Source organism: Equus caballus, chromosome 11 (assembly GCF_041296265.1).
Source record: "Equus caballus isolate H_3958 breed thoroughbred chromosome 11, TB-T2T, whole genome shotgun sequence".
Taxonomy (NCBI): Eukaryota; Metazoa; Chordata; class Mammalia; order Perissodactyla; family Equidae; genus Equus; species Equus caballus.
The window spans coordinates 45,134,966-45,155,618 of NC_091694.1; the positions used below are offsets into that span (position 1 = coordinate 45,134,966).

Sequence of the window (20,653 nt, forward strand, 5' to 3'; positions counted from 1 at the left end):
TGACCCACCTATGGACCTGCCCACTGGACCTCAGGGAGATGCTGCAGACCTGACAGACTCATGGGGTCATTGCCGCTGCTGAACATAAACATCCAGATGAATTGTGTGAAATTGATTGATAGATCAAAAATGGTTGAATACCAAAAAAAGGTTGAATATCCATTTCATGCACTTCAGCCTAATACTTTGCATCCTGTGCTCTTTATCCTTTTTCCAAAAGCACTTTACTGATCAGGATTTTCTAAGTCGGGGGTAGGCGTGGAGACGGATAGTTGCAACAGGAAGTGAGGCTGATGGCGTGGGCCCTGCTGGCTGGGATGTGCCAGGGGAGGCGGGGACAGCTGGGGCGTGGATCTCACTGGTGCTCCAGTAGAACCTGGGGGCGGATGGCTGCCTTGTGATCTGGAGTTTCCCTCAGGGAGCTTCACTAGAGCTTGCTCTGCACCATCACACCTGGCACACCTCTTTGTCCCCTTTGTCCCTCTTTTAATCTGAAACAGCAAATCCATTTGATTAGTTACAGGAACTTGGGTGAAACCCTCAGGCCAATTCCCCAGGAAGGCGACAGACTATGGATTGGGACACGTTCCAGCAAACTACCCACGGCTGCCAATTCAACCAGTGTTTATTGAGCACTTACTGTGTCAGACGTGCACTGGGAGTTTGAAGACACAGCCCTGTCCCCCTTCCCGGATGGCAGAGCCTAGTGGGAGAGACAGATAAAGATGGAAGGACCAGCCGAAAGGTGGAAGCAGCCCCAGTGTTGTCGAGGGATGAATGCATAAAGAAAATGTGGTGCACATACAGTGGAATGTTATTCAGCCTTGAAAAGGAAGGAAACTCTGACCCATGTTGCAACTTGGATGAACTTTGAGGATGTTATGCTCAGTGAAAGAAGCCAGTCACGAAAAGTCAAAGACTGCACGATTCCACTCCTAGGAGGTACCTGGAGTAGTCAGATTCTTTCTGAGTCAAATTCTCAGAAAGTGGAATGGTGGTCGTCGGCCGCTGGCGGGGAGAGCAGAATGGGGAGCTGTGGTTTAATGGGCACAGAGTTTCCGTTTTATAAGATAAAAAATGCTCTGGAGATTGGCTGCACAACAACGTGCATGTACCTAACACTCCTGAACTGTACACTTAGAAATGGTTGAGATGGTAACGTTATGTGTATTGTACCACAATTAAAAATGTTTTAATTAAAAAGAAAAGAAAAGGAAGCATGTACACTCACAGGCTGGGACTGTGGTCCCAGCTCTGGAGGAAAAGGCCAGGAGGCCGTGAGATGAGGACTCAGTGAGGACCAGTGATGCACCTGGCCCTGTGGAGTCCCGGATGCAGCTCTGTGGCGGTTCTCGGTCTCTCCCGCTGGAAGCCGCATGACAGTGAAGCGTGGGCCATGTCGCCGAGTCGCCCTCAGGGTTATCCCATCCACATCCCTTCAGACAGGGCCTCTGTTGGCTGTGAGTGGGGGAGGGTGTGCTCTCCACTCAGACAGCGTCTCCCAGGGGCGGCAGCGGGACCCCCATCCTCCCTCCTGCGGCACCTAACCCTAGTGACCTCTGGACCTGACAAGCACCTCCCAAACCCACCACCCCATGGGAACTGCTCCTGAACGTGGTCCCCAGACCAGACCCCAGATCCCACCAGGAAGTGTAGTGCGGGGTCCACGCCCTGAAGACGCTTAGCACCCCACTGGGGATTCAACTTGTCTTCCTGGAGAGAAGTCTGGCAATATGCGTCATCATCTAAATGTACACACGTCCCTCGACCCGGCGGTTTCCCTCGGAATATCTCCTAAGGCGATAACCACCTGCCTGATGACGTGTGGGCAGCAATGATGGTTGTGTCCCTGCTCACAAGAGTGAAAAATTGGGAAGAATTTCATGTCTATCAGTGGGGGTCTGATTTAATTAAATTTCATAAATCTAAACTATGGAGCCATTGGAAAGTGATGGTGGAGACCATTACTTATTAACACTAACAGTTGCCACAGTATATAGTTAAGTGGGGGGAGACAGGTTGCATCTACATAGTCCTATTCTTCTAAAAAACAAAAACAAAATTGTGTATGTGCCAGGAAAGGGTGTAAGACAATTCACACCACAGTGTTAAGCAGGCCTCTCTCCATGTGGTAACGTTATGAGTGACCTATGGTTTGCCCATTTTACTTTTTTGTTATGGTCCTAATTTTGCATGCTATGTATGTATTTCTCGTCTCAGGAAAAAAAAAAGACCAAGGAGTTTCCATGGCGGGGGTGGAGGAGGCACTGTGGTGCGGGTCCTAAGCCCCCCGGGCCCCTCTATTCACAGACGGCTTTCGAGAGCTTGCTTCATTTGGTCCCTGCAAGGCCCAGGCCGTATTGGGGGGCAGGAGGCTGGCATGCTCAAGGGAGGTCGGTGAAGCCAGTGTGGATGGATGCTCAGGCCCTCATTTAGCAGAGGCAGGCCTGGTGAGCCCCTTGCCGACCCCCCATGACCTCTTGGGCTTGGACGCCTGTTCTCAGGAGTCATGCAGCCCCTCTCAGGGACAGGTGGCCTTGGTGGCTGCAGCGTAGGTTGTTTCCTCTCCCTGTACAGCTCTTCCCTGCCCTCTAGGCATCTGGTCTGCAGGACACATAGTGCCCGCGATGATGTCCGACCCCCTGAGGATCTGTTCATCGCTCAGTCACCGTTTAGTGAGCATCTTCTTTGCATCTGTAAACTGTTGGGATGAGACTCTGAGGCCTCCAGTGTGGCGCACAGGCCACTAGAATAGTGGACAGCCTTGGGCAAGTTGCTTAACTTGTTGGAGCCTCAGTTTTCCCATCAGGAAAGTGGGGATAATAGCAGTGCTTCCCCAGAGAACTTTTGTCACCGGATGCCTCTGGGAATAGGGGAGGCACTCAGTGAATTTCAGACCGTGTGCATGCATTACCGACTCAGATAAATACACATATATTGTAGGAGGGCTGGGAGAGGATCAGAAAGGGTTTTCCCAAAGGGACACCCTGAAGCCTTCATCCCAGCAGACAGGCTCTGTGTTACACAGGAGCCACAGGAAAGCAGGCCCTTCCGCACAGGGTAGCTGAGAGGAGCGGGGAGTGATTCGAGCCAGGAAGATGATCCGGACTCAGCGGTCCCGTGCCTGGCATTCTACTGTCTCCTTCGAGAAACAGACGCACCTGGCTCAGCCAGTGAGCAGCCAGTGCCGTACAGTTAGGTGCTGAGTTTATGCAGACGCAGTACTAAGGTTAAGTTTCTCGAGGAGAACCTGCCAAGAACCCTGTGCATATGGGCCTATTAAAGGCTCTGAGAAGTCCTGCGGTAACGGAACTTGGTTTAACCTAGAGCTTCCCAGTCTATTTGTTTGGGAACCTTTTTTTTTTTTTCTTTTTGGTCTGGCCCCTGTTAACATCCCACAGGTCTAATGTGGTGCAGAGGAAGTGTGGGCACTGGGAAGCACCATCCTAGAGAGAATCGGGGCAGACTCAGGCCTTCTGATTCTAAATTCTCCCTTTTGAGTAGGGCACTTGGTCCACTGGTTATAAAGCTGTCCGCATGTGTTAGATGAGCAGAGGAGGGTGACGGCGAAGATCGTGGCACCGTGTCTGTCGAGCGGCTGCCCCGTGCCCAGCACTGGGCTGTGGGACTGGATGTTCACCTGAGTCTGACCCTCACGGCCGCCCTAGGAGACGCGTGCTGTTCCTACGTTCCGCCTGTTGGAGGGTCAGGAAGGGTGATGTGTCCGGATCTCGCAGCTGCTGGGTGACAGACCCCAGGGGTCAAACCCAGGACGTCCAACTGACTGCCAAGGTTTCCTCTTCTCCGAGAAGGTCACCTCATTCCTTCACACGCTCCCATCCTCTTACGAAATACCCTGAGTGTATTTCTTTCATCAGAAAAGAGATTACGGAGCACTTAGTATTTTTTGAAGTAGGCATTAAGGGTTCAGGGGCCTTATCTCCGCTGCTGCTCTGAATTCTGATCCGTGGCTCTCGCTGAGATTCTGTCCTCTCTGTGCCTACTGCAGAGAGTTCTCGTCCCGAGAAGCTGTCCAAGACAGCTTCCAACACTGTACCATGGCCCAGCCTCGCTTTCCCTCCAGCCTCTTCTCATGCTGCCCCAGAGTCTTGAGGGGAAGGGGTGGGCAGGAGGAACACGGGTGGCATCTATTGAGCACCTTCTGGGTGTCATGCATGGTGCTGATCATTCTCCAACTTTCCAACAGGACGTGGGTGGGGGGACCTGCATGGGAGCACGGGGAGCGCTGCTCTGATTCCTGTGTGCTAAGCTGATGTCTCCCCCGCCCAGGTCTGGAAGAGGTCGGGGGCCTGGTTCTACAAAGGGCTCCCCAAGTACATCCTGCCCCTGAAGACCTCTGGCCGGGCCGATGACCTCCACTTCCAGCCTTTGCCCCTGGAACCCGCAGAGCAGGAACCCAGAAGCACTGAGACCAGTCGTGTCTACACGTGGGCCCGAGGGAGAGGTAAGTCCCCTCTGCCCCTTCTCCCAGGATAATAGCTAACGTTTAGGCTGTCAGCCAGCCATGCGGTGCCATGAGCACCAGGCCAGTGCCTGCCACACTCTCCTCGCGGCTCCTACTGGTGTTTCCACCCTCCCTGCACCCGCACCTGGACCTCAGCGCCGTGATTGCTCTGTGTGAAGATTTGGAGGGAGGGTCTGCTGGGGGCCATTTCATAAACAAGGATGAGTTGGGGGCAGGGATGCTGTGAACAGCACTACGGGTCTTTTGCAGAAATGTGATGTCAATGGAGGGTTTTTGCAAAGAATAAGAATGCCTCTTTCCAAGGCAGACCTGTACCATCTCTTCTTGGCACTTGTCTTGCATCTCAGTAAGAGAGGACTCCTGGCTTCCCTGGTCCTAATGAGCAGAGTGACTTTGTGCCCAGCACCCTTGGTGTTTGTGGCGGCTGCACTGATGTGGGTGTGTCCCAGGGGGCCCCCATCAGAAGGGAGCTCTTCCCCCCTGGTGAGGATGCAGCGCCGGGTGTGGTAGACGGCTCTGCACGGCTTGCATGATGCTATAATGCTCATGACTTTATTTTTGAAGTTCCAGGTCTCACAATGGGTTCCAGAGGCAGACGGGGCTGGTATTAGCGGCCCCATTTTATAGATGAGTAGCTTGAGACCCAGAGAAGAGGATGGACTTACTCAGCTGGGGTGTGGCAGGGCTGGGACCAAAAGGCAGGGTGTTGCCCTCTGAGCTGTGGCTCCTTCTGCCCTGAAGCACCGAGTTTCAGCCCGAGACTCAGGGTCTGAGGGCCCTAAATGAGACAAAGCAGCCAGAGGTATGACAGGCTCATCCTGAGGCCGGGGCGGTGGACCCAAGATGGGAGACGCAGCTTCTGAGGGGCTCTCAAACATCTCTGTCTTTGGATTATAACCAGCATCAGACTATCTTTGCATCACTTGGGCTTTTTTTTTTTCTTGTTACAAATGTAAGGCATGTTTATTATGAAATTTCGAAGGTTGTCAAATAATGATTTAGAAGGTAATAATCTCCCGTAGGTCGATCCTTCCAGACATAACCGGCATTAACAGCCAGGCGTCTGTTCTCCAGCTAGCTTTCTCTCGGCCTCACTTGGCTCTGTCTGCAGCCAGCCTTCCTTCCTAGTTCCACTGGACTCCATCTGCCTGCTTATTCCCGCGAGTCTGCCTTCCCGCCGTCACTGCCAAAGACGAGCCCTTGTAGGGACCATGGACGAGTGCCGTGAGGAGGGGAGCAGGCTGGCCTGGCCTGGCCTGGCCTGAGCAGGGCGCCGTGGCCGCCAGCCCTCAGAGGAGCCAGCAGGGGATCTACTGGGGAAGTGGCTCCCTCTTGCATCATGTCCCTTTTCCACCCTCAGAGCCGGGCTTCTCCTGCCCCAGCCCTTCAGGGCGCGTCCATGTCCCGCACAATGAGGGAAGACACTCAACTGTGGGAACAGAAGCTGGGGGACACTGGCGAGTTGCTTGGAGCAGGTTGAGGAGGAGGCCCTGAGGCCCCACCCAAGGGGCCCTCACTGCCCTGTCTGCTCCAGCATCAGCACAGCACACACGTGCACACACACACACACAGCCACGCAGACACAGATGGCCTTTTAATTATGTGGGCAATGAGGCCAGCAGCCCGCACAATTGGGGTTGGCACCGTTTGTGAGCCGAGTTTATGCGGAAGCCAGGCCAGGCGACGTGGAAGCCCCCTCGTGTGAGCTGGGTCTCTCTCTGCAGACCAGACTGGAATGCCCCCAGGCCCCCAGAGCACAGGGAGTGCCTGCTCCAGGCCAGGCCCTGCCAGGCGTATCTCAGCCTGTGATTATCTGAGTGTTCGTGCTGAGCAGGAGGAGGAGGCCCAGACGGGGGACCTCCAGGTATCACCCATGGGCAGCGGGGAAGGGCTGATGGCCCCAGGCTGATTGTGGAGGCCCAGGAGGTGTCTGCACTCACGCAGAGAGCGGGTGCACCAGCATAGGGCACATGTGGTAGGCAGGACTGAACTTGGGGAAACCCGCAATCGTGGGGGAGGGAGGAGGAGGAGCTGGTGGAGGAGGCAAAGGTGGCGTTGTGGGGGAGGCAGGAGGAAAGCAGAGAGGTTCTATGCCGTGGAAGCCAGAGTGCCGGGGGTTTGCCAGAGGGCTCAGGAGAGCCACAAACAGGCCAACTGTCCCTGAGCTGCTTGCAAGCCTGGGTGGCTGTGGTTGTCCTCTCTGATTAGCCTGTGCAGAAGCCAGGATCTGTGCTTTCTGATTGAGTTTGGGTCCCCTGGTCATCCCAGACCGGGTTGTGTACCAACAGAGGTACTCGGCAGACTGCCGAGGCTTGTGGGAGACCAGAGGCCCCAGCCAGCTGGAACCATCCTTACAGCTGGTCCTGAGCCTGGGGGCAAGGAGGGAGCCCTCCAGGAGGTCAGCCCCATGCTAGCCCTTCTGTGGCTCCCTGGTGGTCCACATGGCTTCACGGCAAATCTGTGGCAGCCTCTGGGGAGAGCTTGGGCGTGCCTGCCTCTGGGAAGCCCCCCAAGCTGCCCGGGGATGCTGCCTCATTCCTGATTCCTTCTCAGGCTGGTCCCCTTGAGGCTGTCAGGCTCCCTGCAGCAGGCAGCCCGGGGGTAGCCTTGGGAGTCTGGCGCAGGGATGTCACTGGGCCTTTCCAGACCGCTGCCCACTGGGGAACCAGTTGGTGTTTTTCCAGCTCCGAGAGTGGCTTCCCTTCTCCGCCTCCAGCCCCATCATCAGTGGTGTCCAGGTGCCAAGTAGCTGCTGGGGTCAGAGCTGCTGTTTGTGGTCCAGGTCAGAGCCTGTCTGGTAAGCCTGGCCCTCAGAGGACCCCGTTCAGCCAAAATCAAGCTTGGGCCCAGGCGGAAACAGAATGACTAGCACTGGGCTAGTCCCAGCACACTGGAAGCTGCACGCGAGCAGGGCTGTGTCAGTCCTGAACAGGCCGATTCCTCAGCATGTGGCCTGGGAGAGGCACGGGATGGATGCTCATTAGATGAATGGATGAACCACCTGCTCCAGGATGAGGGCTCTTCAGTAGGGCCTGCAGGCACCTCTGGGTCAGGGGTCTGTTGGACAGCCCCAGGAGATACTTGGAGGCTGTTGAAACCACCCCGCTTGGGGCCGGCCCTGTGGCCTAGTGGTTAAGTTTGGCGCATTCCACTTCAGTGACCCAGGTTCAGTTCCCAGATGTGGACCTGCACCAATCATCGGCAGCCACGGTGATCCGCATACAAAACAGAGGAAGATTGGCATAGATGTTAGCTCAGGGCGAGTCTTCCTCAGCAAACAAACAAACAAAACCACCCCACTCTCCAGAGGCGGCTCTCCTCCTGGGCCCCTGCCTCTGGAGACCCCAGGGCCAGCATCCCCCTCCTGCCACGCAGTCCCTGCTCCCTGGCCTGGAAGCTGATCCTGGCACCAGTGTGCTCTCTCTGACCCTCTTGCCCACCCCCAGCCCTCCATCTCTCTGTCCCTCTCAGCCCTTGGGCCGGTACACCTGTGGCTCCCAGCTTCTCCCCCCAGCCCAGCCCAGGCCATTGTTTTTCTCCTGCCCTATTGGAAGAGGAAAGGTAATCAATAGATACAAGCCATGAACTTTTCAGTCCACAGAGCCATCAAGTGAAATGTATTGATGTTCCTGAGACAGGTTCCTTTTCTTCCTCCTTTAAATTTTCTTTGTTCATTTTTAATTACATAAGAATGCATGGTATATTTTAACAAGTTAATTCAAAAGGGTATGAAAAATTAAAATCTCTTCTGCTTGCCATCATTTCCAAATCCCTTTCTCCCTCTTCCTATAAACATGTACTTGATATAGGTTACTTTTTGTTTTGTTTTTTATTGCTTTTGTTTTAACAACAAAAATAGGCTCTTACCTATAACTCTGTGTGTTGCTTTTTTCAATTAAAAGATCGTCATGGGCATGACCTCCAGGTCTCTAGATACAGATTTTGGTTTATTCTTTTTAATGACTGAATAAAATCCCATCATAGTGTGTATTGTGATTTAATTATTCACCTATTGATGGACATTCAAACTGTTTATGGCTTTTTGCTGCTGCAAGCAATACTGAAACATCCTTATATGTATATCATGCTCTTATTTCCATGGGGTAGGTTTCCAAAAATGAGGTGGTGTATTTTACATTTCAATAGACGTTGCCAAACCATATTCCAAAAATATTACAGTATTTTATACTCACTTATACCTACGTCCTTGCCTGCCATGAATATTATTGGTGTTTATCCTTTTGGCCAGTATACTAGATGGAAAATGACATTTCATTATTTAACTTTGCATACTTGAGAATCTTTTCATATCTTTATTATTTATTGATTATTTAGATTTCCTCTTTTAAAAGTTGCCTGTTCAAATCCATTGCTCATTTTTTATTAAGTTGTTTACTTTCTCTTATTGATTTGTAGATGCTCTTTATATATTAGGGATATTAAATGAGTTGCAAATATTTTTCTCCTTGTTTGACTTTATGCTTTGTTTGACTTTAGTCTTTGCTTATAGTATTTTGCTGTTTAAAATCTATTTTTCTATTCAAAAATAATTTCTTTTAATTTTTGTGAAGTCAAGTACATTTGCTTTTGCTTTGCGGTTTCTAGATTTCCTGTCTTGCTTTGAAATGGCTTCCTGACCCTAAGGTTTAAAAAAAATCTGCTAAATAAAAAGTTTAAGTAATATGAGAATAAAAGGAAATTCCTTAAACATGATAAAATTACCAAAAAAGAAAAAAATATAATACCTAATATCGTATTAACTGACAAAGCATTGGAACCATGTTCTATCAAAATGCAAGTCAAGAATGCCTCCGTCATCACCATCACTTAACAGTATTTTGTAGTATTTAACTAGTGTAATAAGGCAAGAAAGTAAAGTAATCTATTTCTACTGGAAAGGAGAAGAAATTCTCTTTTTGGCAGATGATGTGACCGTATACCAGGAAGAGCCAGGAGAGCCCACTGAAACAGCCCCCTAGGATTAATGGGATAATTTGGGAAGTGACAGGACACCAAGTAAATCAATAGTTTACACAAAAAGATCAATCATCTTACTCTGTACGACTAACTAGAAGCAGAAATGGGAAAATACATCCCTAATTGCAACAAAAACTATAAAATGCCTAGAAACAAATTTTAAAAGAGAATTATAGGTCCAACATGAAGAAAATTATAGACTCTTATCCAAGGACGAAAAGTAAGACATGACCAAAAAGGAAGATGAGAATCTTGGTCCATCCAAATTAATAAGTGTAACAATTCTTGTCTGATTCCCAGGGGAGTTTGTAGACAGGAATGGACTCACATGTTTCCTTTATCCATTGAGTAAACAGAATGAGGCGTAATCATACAATGGAATGTCATTCAACCTAAAAGGAAGGAAGTACTGCACATGCTCCAACATGGGTGAACCTTGAAACTTTAGGCCCAGTGAAGGAAGCCAGACACAAAGGCCGCCTCTCCTGATTCCATTTATGAAATGTCCAGAATAGGCAAATTCCTGGAGACAGAAAGTAGATTTGTGATTGCCGGGGGCTGAGGAGGATGTGGAGATGTGGGGAGGAAGTGCTGATGGGTACAGGGTTTCTTTGAGACGTGATGAAACTGTTCTGGAATTAGTGGTGATGGTTGCACGACTTTATGAATGTACTAGAAACGACTGAATTGTATACTTTCAAAGGGTGCATTTTATGGTATAGGACTTATAGTTCAATTAAAAAAAACTTCATTAGAAAGAATAATTTAGCAAAATATTTTTTTAAAGAATAACAAAGGAGGTGGGAGAAGTTGTCTGACCAAATGTTAAAGATTACTATGAAGTTACTTTAATCAATAGAAATGCTGCAGTATAGGCATCAGGATAAGTAGAATATTTACTTATAGAATAAATAAGTAGATAAGTGGAACACAATAGAGAAATAACAGACCTAAGAATGTATGGAAGCTGAACATAGGTAGCTTTTCAATTCAATGGGAAAATAACAGGCTTATTTAACAACTGGAGCATAATTAGATTTCCATCCCATTCCATGTGGATCCAGAAACACAATGCAGGTCGAGTAAAGAGCTAAACGTCAGCAATAACACAGTGAACGTATCAGAGAAAGGTTAGAAGTGTTGTCTCAGAAAGAGCTGGTGACTCACACTCCAGCACCTGCAGGACAGGTGGGCTGACCCCTGGGTTTGCCACTCCCTCCTCTGGACACTTGACTGTTCGATTTTGGCCAGGGATGTGCCTGCAGACCCCTTGGTGAGCCCCCACCAGCTTACTCACAGCAGGACATTCGTCCTTTCCCCAGGATGAGGTGGGGAACAGTGTGGCCTGTGTTCCTCCTGGTGACTGGCCCAGGGTCTGACCTGGCTGCCTCTGGGGAGAGGTCTCCACCCTCCTGCCCAATCACTCCAGATGGAGTGTGTGCTCCACACTACTTTTCCCTGGCAGATCTTGCTCCAAGTTGATGGCAGCAATAAATTGTCATCTTTTGTGCACTCCCAGGTCTCTTTGTTCCCCGATGAAATATAAGGTGTAAATGGCGAAACCAGTAATTCAGGCTTTTGGGGTTCAATCGCTTTGAAGCTGAGCCCACCTCTTCTGCAGGCCTTTGAGCTGGATCCAACCTTTGGGCTGTGTATAGAGAGATATTTGCTGGGAGTAGGGGTGGGAAATGCCATATTAATCTGGCATGTTGGAGTAATAAGAGGTTACATTTTTTTCTCATATACTGGAAAGCTTAGAGGAAGGCACGTGCAGCCTTGATTCAGCAGTTCAGTGATGTCAGGGCAGGTGTTTATATAATTCCTGCTTTTTCTCTCATGGTCACAAGATGGTTGCCACAGTTCCAGCCATCACTATAAAGGAAGGAAGAAAGATCAAAGGGGAGGCTGGGAAATCTAGCCTTTCGCTTCTGCAGCCTTGCATTATTATAATGGAAGCGGGCAGGGAGGAGGGGGCTGGCGCTTGTGCTGGAGGAGCCCCATGCGCTATGAGAGCTGGAGAGCTGAATTTATCGGACTGAAGTCACTACGGTGGAAATTATTCTCAGATAGGATTTTGTGTTTCTCTGCCTCCAATGCCGAGGATACTTAACATATGGGCCCTTCTTATTTTCTTCAGCCCCCAGTGCTGTGGCCAGGAAGCAACACTGCCCTGGGTCTGCTCTGTGGTGGGTCCACCCTGCCTTTCCCAGGTGTGGCTGAGCACCTGAAACGGGGTGGGGGTGGGAGGCACCGAGGCCCCATATCTAGAGTTCATACGGTGTTCAGAGGGCTTTTAGGATGTATGTCCTTTTCTCAGATGGGTGCCGGGGAGCCGGGGTTCCCAGGAGACTGACCCTGGATCAGTGAGCTTTGCTGTATTCACCTCCCAGGGACCTGGGGTGGAGTGCAGTGGGGCGCCCATCGTCTAAAGCCTTTGTCACTGCCCTGTGGCCTGGCCAGGTTGGGGAGGGCTTCCCAGTTTGCCCTCTACCCTAGACCCCAAAAAGCCTTGAGCTCCCCATAGCCATGCGGCAAAGCCGTCTTCCCATCTCTGCTGAGGCCTGGGTCGCAGTCCGTCCCCAGAACCCTGTGCAGGCATCCTCCCCCCCCGCACCTTCGTCATCCCCCTGAGCAGAGCACAGGCCTCCTGGACAGATTTGAACCGAATTACACACTGGTTCACTGCAAGGTCTATTCCAGAAAAGTACTTCGAGGTTTTGGATCTATCACAGTTGGGTAGTTTTAAGAAAAATAGGAATTTCACTATCACTTCATTGGTTCATTCTACGTTTATAAACAATTTTTTTTAATCCTAAACTGTGGTTCTGTTTGTGGTCCAGTGAAAGCGAGCTTCAGGGTTGTTCGAGCTAGCAGTCAGGTTCAGCTCAGGCTACAAATGTTTACCTGGGGCTGCCTTTCCCAAAGGAGCCCTCGGCTCACCTGCCCGCCCTGGAGAAGCCGAGGCGTTGGGTGCTGCCTCAGCATCAGCATCCGTGACTCACGGTCATTATCTCATCTGATGCTCAGAACAGCCTGTGGGGCAGCTGGACGGCGAAACTGACTCTGCATGAAGCATGACTAGGGGGAAGTCCGCCCAAGATCACATAGGCTGTGGCCAAGGGGGCCAGGGACCCAGGCTCCTGACTCCCAGCACCCGCTCCTCCCCTCTGAGTGTGCTACGGAGTAGAGCTGCTGCCCAGGTGGCCACAAACGCTGGCTTTCCCCTTCCGACTTGGGTTTTTGGTTGCCAGAAAGAGAGACCACCGATGCTGGCTCAAGCAAGGGGGTGGCCGCCAGGCTGCTGAGGAAGGTCTCCCAGAAGCAGGGATGGAGAGGAAGGCTTCCGAGGCCGTGGGGCTGGAGGAGCACGGCGGCAGCTCCTCTGCTGCTCCGGGAACTCTCCCAGCAGCTCCTTTCCTCAGCCTCCGCCGCTCAGCAGCTGGCACTCAGCTACGAGTCTGCATCCTTCTGTCTCGGCCTCCACCCTGCCGTTCTCAGGGCCCCATGTCCACACTTGGGGAGGAGGTGTCTGGCCCAACACATTCTTGCTCAGGTTGCCCTTTTTGCATCCAGCCTGCATCCCATCAGACATAATCTATGGTGGGGCCAATGAGGGCTGCTTTCTCCAAAAGCGGAGCTGGGACAGAGTCAGGGAAATTTGTGTTTCTTGCTCAGTTGCCCTTGAACCACAGAATTGGTGTTTTGTATCTGACAGGTAGTGAGCTCTCTGTCACGGGGAGCATTCAAGCAGAGGCTGGATATTATAGTGGTGATACTATGGTTCAGAAATGGAGAAGCTCACTATGGGCTTGTTGCTGTGTATACAGAGTTATGCCCCCATGTTGTGACCAGGGCTGGGGGCTTGGGGACACATTCTATGGGCCAGGATGGAGAAAGCCGCATGGCCCGTGACAGCTTTGAACCCAAGACCTCGTCTCGTTAGCGCAGAGCTGCAGCCGACTGAGCTAATAAGCAGTTTCGTGGCAGCCATTTCTCCATCAAATGCATATGCTGTTTCCTGACTTCTTAACGCAGCGTGCTATTTATACCAGTCGATCCATTCATTCTTAATGAGCCACGGTTGTGGATTGTAAAATGTTTTATTTTCAGACAGGATTGCTCACTGCCCAGAGCCAGCTGTTGCTATGCCGCCTTCCTTCTTTCTCTGTTCCTGAGAAATTAGCATTTTGGAAGCTCCTCAGCGTGCTCAGCTGCCCTCTCCCACCCCCTCACGAACCCCCAGTGTTTCCCCAGCAGACGTTGGACTTGCCATTTCCATCCCTTCGGCCTGGATGTGGTCCATGAACTCCCTGCAGCCTGCTCAGTCGTTGGGAATGGGGTGATGGGCAGGGGGCCCAGACTGGCTGAGGCTCAGAGAACGGGGCAGAGCCGAGCAGGGGGGCCTCCGTGTTGGGAGGTGGGATGCCCTCTGTCCTTGGAGCGCTGGGTATTTGCTGGTGTTATAGGTCACAAACTAGTGGAGCAGGGACTGGATCTGGCTCACTGCTTTAAATTCATGGACAACTTTTCTCAATGTGGAGAGTTCTCATTAAAAAGAATATGGTGTTCTGTCTTCGTTTTTGAAAGTCCGAAGGTCCACCAGTACTACCCCTCCCTGGAAAAATCGGGCAGGCTAAGTAGCCACTTCCCCCTTCACACAGGGTTTGCAGTCTCTGGTTTGCCGCAGTCCCCACCCTTCCCTGTTGTCTCTGACACTCTTGATCATCGCCTTTACGGGGTTATTAAGAAGAAAGTGAAAGAGTTCTTGTTCCCACATCCCTATGAAAAGAGGAATAGAAGTTAGACCAACAGGGACACCTGTTGTAGGAAACCGGGCACACTTCTCTGTGGAAGTGAAGGATTCTCGCATCCAGCCCACCTCACTCACTGACCCTTCCACCTGACTGTGGAAGGCGATGTCACAACTCTGTGTCCCTGCTCCCGATCCTGACCCCACAAATCCTGCCCCTAGTGGCTCTGTACCTTCTGTGGAGATGACCAGGCACTGTCTCCTCCAGGGCCTTGCTGATAAGGACTTAAGAAGCCAGGCCTTGCCGAGCTCATGTCTTGTCACGCAGGACCCCTGGGAGGAGAACTTCAGTTTTGGGAAGTCCTCCTTCCTGTCTGGGTCTTGGTTTCCCCATGAGGACGGTGAGGATGAGGGGCTGGGACAGAGAGTCCGTTCTCTTCCAGCTTTCGTCTCTTACAGCGAATGAAACGTTGTGGAGGAGTTTCTGGCAGGTGGCAAAGCAGCTCCCAGATCATGCGCTGGAAAGACCGGCCCATTTCAGCATCGGCCCCGCCTCCACACACACACACACACATGCATGCACGCGTGCACACACATGCTCACAGTCCTGGTATAGGCCGTCGATGAAATCCCATCGACCCGCGCAGCACCCCTCCGCCCCGACCCCTGCACACTGCGCTGTGGGAGGCATTCACCGAGTGCTTCTGCACCAGCTGAATCTTCCTCTCAATGTCCTTTCCCCAGGATGGTCTCTTATGCTTAATTATCGCCTTTTCTGTCTCCGTTCGTTTTCCTCCCTGCCTGGGTTCTAGAGTCCCAGGGAGCTGGAAGTACGTGGGATTTTTCTATATATAAACATAACCGAAACCGCCAAATACACATAACACAGACTGAGCCAGAAAGGGCTGTCAGAGAGGAGTGCGCGAGAGGAGGGGGGTGGTCTGAGGACGGTGCTCTGAGTCCAGCACGGCACCCTGAGAGCCACTGACTCAGGTCTTCCTGGTGTAGGCCTGCTGTTTGCATCCAGAAAATAAACAAACAGAAAAGTCACTGTCAGACAGTCCCGTGTGTGGCTCCCACCGCCCACTTCAGGGGCTGAATGCCATCCATCCCACCGGAGGCGGGAGAAGGGGGAAGGGGTGGTGCTGAGGTGCCTGAGCCTGCTGTGGGCCCCACTGGGGCAAACAGGGACCGTCAGGCTGTCCTAGGTCTTCTGTAGCCACCATTCTTCCAGGCTGCCCTGAGGGCCCGGGTGCCATTTGCCTATTGGTCCATGCAGGCGAATGGGGACGGCCTGGGTGCTACAGCGGGCTGCCATAGGGGGCAAAGGTCACTCACCGCATTCGTTGTTTCACATGATCCCCTGACAGCCTGGGGTTGGGGGTACGACTGTTGTGCCATTTTATGGAAGAGGAAACCAAGGCATGGAGAGGTCAAGTGACTTGCATTGTAATCTCGGCATGGACAGAAAGATCCCCATGGCGTTCAGGAAACTCTGCCCTCTCCCGAAATCTCAGGGAACCAGAGGCCTGGCCACATCTCGGGTGGTTGTTTTGAAAGAGAAGACCATGCATACTAATTTGCCTTGACCTTCAGAGACCTTGGTGAAGCCAAACACCAGCCCAGTGCCAGACGGGGGAGTGGAGGGGCCACCCCGAGCAGGAGCCCTGAGCTCTGAGCTGCGCGCCCCACCTGTGCCCCCTGCAGCCCTCCTGCCAGCCTGGGCGTCCTCACGGCCTTGGGGCTTGGTTTCCAGAGAGGAGAAGGCCCTCATTAGCCACACCAGGGAGGTCAGGGGCATGGCTGTCGCTTCTGATTTGCCCAGACTGAGTGACAGCCTGAGCTGACTGGATGAGGCCTCAGCTGCCAGGTGAGGTCTGGGGGCCCCTTGCCCCCATCTGAGCTGAAAGAGGAGAGCAGGGCCCAGCCCCCGCGCCAGCCCCTGGCTTCAGTTCAGCCGTGTGCCGTAGGGCACTCCCTCTCCAGCCGCTCCCGTCTGGCGTGTGAACTACAGCTTCATTCCGCCCGCTCTAGCTTCCTCAGCCTTTGGGGACCTGAGGCAAGTGAATACATCCGGCCCCTCTGACTCCAGTAAAGCCCCAGGAGCTAACAGTGCTGGCTCCCCTCCGCCCAGCGGCTCTCTCCCCGGGCCTCCTGTCCATCACAGGGGAAAGGCCGACCTCACAGATGGAGCTCGGCCGACTTCCCACCTCTGGTCCAGGAGCAGGAGTAGGTGCTCGGAGAGTCTGTGTCCAGTGAGTTCCATATAGGAGGGAGGATCCGGGCTTCCCCTGCCTCAGTTGCCCCTGGGGTCCACATGGGCTCCTGACACAGCGGCAGCCCATCCCCACACCCAAGCTCTAAGCACAGACCCCATGGGCCTGGGCAGGGGCTGAGAGTCCAGCCCAAGAGAGAGGACTGGAGGGTCAAACCCAGAAGCCGGAATGTGGGACCCTGAGGGAATGTGACAGAGAGGCCCAGGGAAAGAGAGAGAGATGGAGACCCAGAGACAGATGGACAGAGATGCGGAGAGACGAGGCTGGAGAGTAAGAGAAAACTACAAAAACAGGAAGAGGAACCACGAGACAAACCCAGCAGGACTCAGCACACAGGAGAGGGCAAGAGGGACAAGAGCAGCAAAGGCAGGGGGCGATTTTTTAAAAACATCAGCCGGACAGGCACAGAGACAGACAGAAGGAAGGAGAGAGACAGAGAGCTGAGGCCGAGGAGCGCAGGGAGGAGTAGGCAGGAGGTTGGCACTCGCTCTGCTTCATCTCTGCACAGAAGCAATAATCTCCCAGAGAAAAGTAGTGCCCAGTGCATCCAAGTCAGACCAGCCCCTTGTGCCCTAAGGGCCTGAGCTGGAGCCTTCCTCTTAAGCCAGCAGGGTGGTCCTGGCCCCAGAGAAGCCCACCACCTGGCCTTTGCCTTTCCTGTTCTCTGTCAGGGATGCCAGGCGCACCCTGGCCCCAGCATTTCTATCTATAAATCAGGCCCATCTTTAAATTCCACCTCTTCCAGGAAGCCCTCCCTGACTTCCCCTCTCCCTGAATGCTCTCCCCTCCCCTTCAGAGTATCATGTTCTCTCTGGGGGGAGCTGCTCTTGTTTTCCATCCATCCATCCGTCTCCCGTTCTATCTGCAGCTCTTCCCGCAAGGGCAGGACCACAGGATTTCAATGCTGGCGACCACATCACTATCGATTTAAGGGCTCGTCTTCATTATCCGGTGCCTCCTATCTGTCTGTGAGCCCCGAGGAGGGAGTTAATTAAAATCAATGGTGAATGAATAATCAAGCACAGGAAACTCTCCACTCCCCAACTCTCGATTCCCAGTCTGGTCCGTCCGGTCCCTGCTGTTGTCCCTGGTGGTGGCCTGGGAGGGGGACCGAGGAAGGAGTGCTCCCTGGGCACCACATCCTCACCACCCATGCGCCACACCCTTGCCCCACCCTTGAAGGTGGTCGGGGCCTCTCCCACCTCACCGATGAAGAAATGAGGGTCTGAGGGAGGCGGACTCAGCCTCTCTGCCCTCCTGGGCCCATTCCTATGAGGACAGGCTGCCCCCACCTTGTGGCCTCCTTCCTGCCTGTCCAGGCGCTGGGTCTCTGGGGTCCTAGAAGGAGTTTCCAAAACAAAGGGAAAACCTGTTCCTCCGGCCTGGCCTCGGATTTGGAAGACAGCAGACTCTGTGTGAACAGTGTGCTCCCCCTGGGGCCCACTCGTCCCGTGTCCATGGCAACCAGCCTCCGACAGCCCCTCCCCCATTAGTCTGTCCCTGGCTCAGGCTGAGGCCACCAGCAGCCTGGCTCGTCCCACTTGAGTGTCCTCAGAGGGGAGGCTGTGAGGAGGCGTCTGCTTGGCATGTCCGCCCTTCTGGGGATGGCGCTGGCTCGCCACCACCTTGCTGACCACCATCCTGTCCTGCTGTCTCCGTAGAGTGCTGTGTCCTCTCCTGGGGAGGATTTTTCAGAAACCAGTCAACAAGTATTTACTGAGTGCCTGCTTGGCCCACGGCCCAGTGCTGGGGGCTGAGAGAAGGAGCCAGACGCAGCTTAAGATGTGGCCCCGCCCGCGAGTGGTTCCTGGTACCGCTGGAGAAGTCAAGGCAGCCGTTCGCAGAAAAAGAAATGCAATGCCAGATGGGGTCCGTGAGCAGCCTGAAGAGCTGCCCCAGCTGTGGTGGGGAGAGCCAGGGAGGGTCGGTCTCCATCCTTCCTTCCCCGGGGCTGGACAGACTTTCCGACAGAGGCAGGATTTGGACGGGTTCCTGGAGGATGAATTGGAATCTAATTTTTAAAAATATTTATAGGCTTGTATGGCTTTTTTAAGCCTGTAATGCCTTTTGTCCCGCTTGATCTTATTTTACTGGTAGTTATGATTGTCTCCATTTTGCAGATGAGAAGATTGAGGCTCAGAGAGGTGAAGGTATTTGTCCAAGGCAGAGCCAGAACTCTCCTTGATGGGGGGTGAACTAGAAGTCTTTCTCCCCCACACTGCAGCCCCTGCCTCTGGCGGGAAAAGGGCCAGAGAGAAACCCAGACAGCGCATGCCAGGGAGACCAGGAGGACCGGGCCTGCCTGGAGGGGAGGACTTCTGAGGGAGCAGATCCCTTAGGGTGAGGCCAGACCAGGGGTGCCCTGCATGCTGGCTGAGGAGGAAAGGGCGGAGATTCCAGCAGTAGACAGGCCCAGGTTCAAATCCCAGCTCGGCCTCTGACAGCATCCAGTGCCCTCAACATCCTCTGAAGCACAACATGGGAACCTAAGCTCCCCTGGAAGAGGCGAGTCCACCCCTGGGAGGTTGGCCTGAGCCCCAAACATGGTGGCTTCAGAGGCCAGCCCTGCACCAGCTATGTGGACCATGAGTTCAGGATGCCCCCCTCCAATAAAATAGCCCCCATTTATTAAGCACCTACGATGTGCCAGACACTGCCTGTGTTACCTCTGTTCATGCTCACAACAACCCATGAAGAGACCCATCATTCCCCCATTTCATAGGAGGGCCCACTGAGCACAGAGAGGTGAAGAAACTGGCCCAAAGTCACACAGCTGGGAAGTGGCAGAGCCAGGGCACCAGCTATCTAACTCAGAGCTGGTCCCTCTTCGCCACCCCACACCTTCTGCTGCCACCACACGGGAGCCCAGACTTGGGAGGCATCTCACTGGGATTTCAGGCTACAGGCCTGGCCCTGCTGGCAGGTGGGGCAGCCTTCCCCTGCCCCAGTGGGGACAGCTCTATGACTCTCCTCTGCAGCCGTGCCAGCCTGGTGGGCTGGGTAAGGCTAATTGGGAATGTCTGTGCATTCCCTGGGGCCTTATCATCTTTCCTTTATGTTGAAAAAATTTTTTTGTGTTTTTAGTATGCAAAATTTTCCACCATCTGCTTTGCCTTGGCAGAATGTTTGCTGAAAATATCCCTCTTCCTCTCTAATTCCCATACGTTCTGGGGGCTTTGGGGGCCTCCACGCGGAGCAGCGGCAGCTCACAGGTGTCTCCCAGGCTCCTAGGCTGCCAGCCGTCCCTGTGGCAGGCAGGCGGATGTTGTGTGGCCCAGAAGTCACATCTCCCACCTCTCAACCAGAGAGGGGCATCGGGGTCTCTCCACTGATGGAGCAAAGGTGACCTGAAGTTGAGTCCTAGGATTCAGACCTAGAGCGGCTATCCAGGTTGGCTTCATTTTGTGTGTGATGAAGCCCTGAGAGGTGCCCAGGGTCACACAAAGAGAGGCAGTGGCAGAAGCAAGTCCCCAAATCCCACTGCAGTGCTGTGAGGTCAAGTGGGCATCCTAGCTGCCCCCTGGACCGTCCCAAGCAAGGTATCGCCACAGGACAGCAGCTGCTACACATGTGCTTTGAGACAGTCCAGAAAGACTTTCCAAAGGGAAGGCGTCCCCCCACCTTCATATACCAAAACTCTGAGTTTCCATGGTGACAGTCAAATTGCGAATCCATCCAAGAGTGAGCCAGGGAAAAAAAAAAAAGAAAAGCTGGCCTATCCCCAGAGAAGTGAGCATGGTGGCACTGGGGCTGTCTGCTGCTAAGGATGAGAGCTGAGCAGAGCGGGGCAGCCCTTCTGGGGCATGATGGGAAAATCTAAGGGATGCCAGGTCCCCAAGAAGTGGTCCAGGGGCTGAAGCCATTGTGGAGGGGGGGCCGTCCCGCCTCCCTGCCTCTTGGCAGAGCCAGGTGAATCCACTGGTGATGCCACTGTCTTGAGGAGGATACCGTGACCGTCTTCTCCCTGGTGTTTTCCCGTCTTCAATCTGAAAAATCAGGCGTGGGCAGAATACAAGCACTCATCACTGAGCCATCCCAGACTCAGCCTCTGGGGAATTAGGGGGAAAAAAATCAGCCTTCAGACACACAGTGTTTTGTTGAGGATGGAAGAGCAAGGGCCAAAAGATTTATGAGCCTAAAAGCTTTGTTAATAGACCTGGAAGA

The 20,653-nt window shown here is 53.0% G+C and overlaps 1 protein-coding gene across 1 annotated transcript in view; it reads left to right on the forward strand.

Annotated features, from left to right (window-relative positions):
- Nucleotides 1-20,653, forward strand: part of RPH3AL (rabphilin 3A like (without C2 domains)) — a 145,604-nt gene that overhangs the window by 113,068 nt on the left and 11,883 nt on the right. Inside the window, 1 exon segment of the mRNA XM_070227817.1 lies at nucleotides 4,291-4,465. Coding sequence (XP_070083918.1) covers nucleotides 4,291-4,465 — 175 coding nt within the window.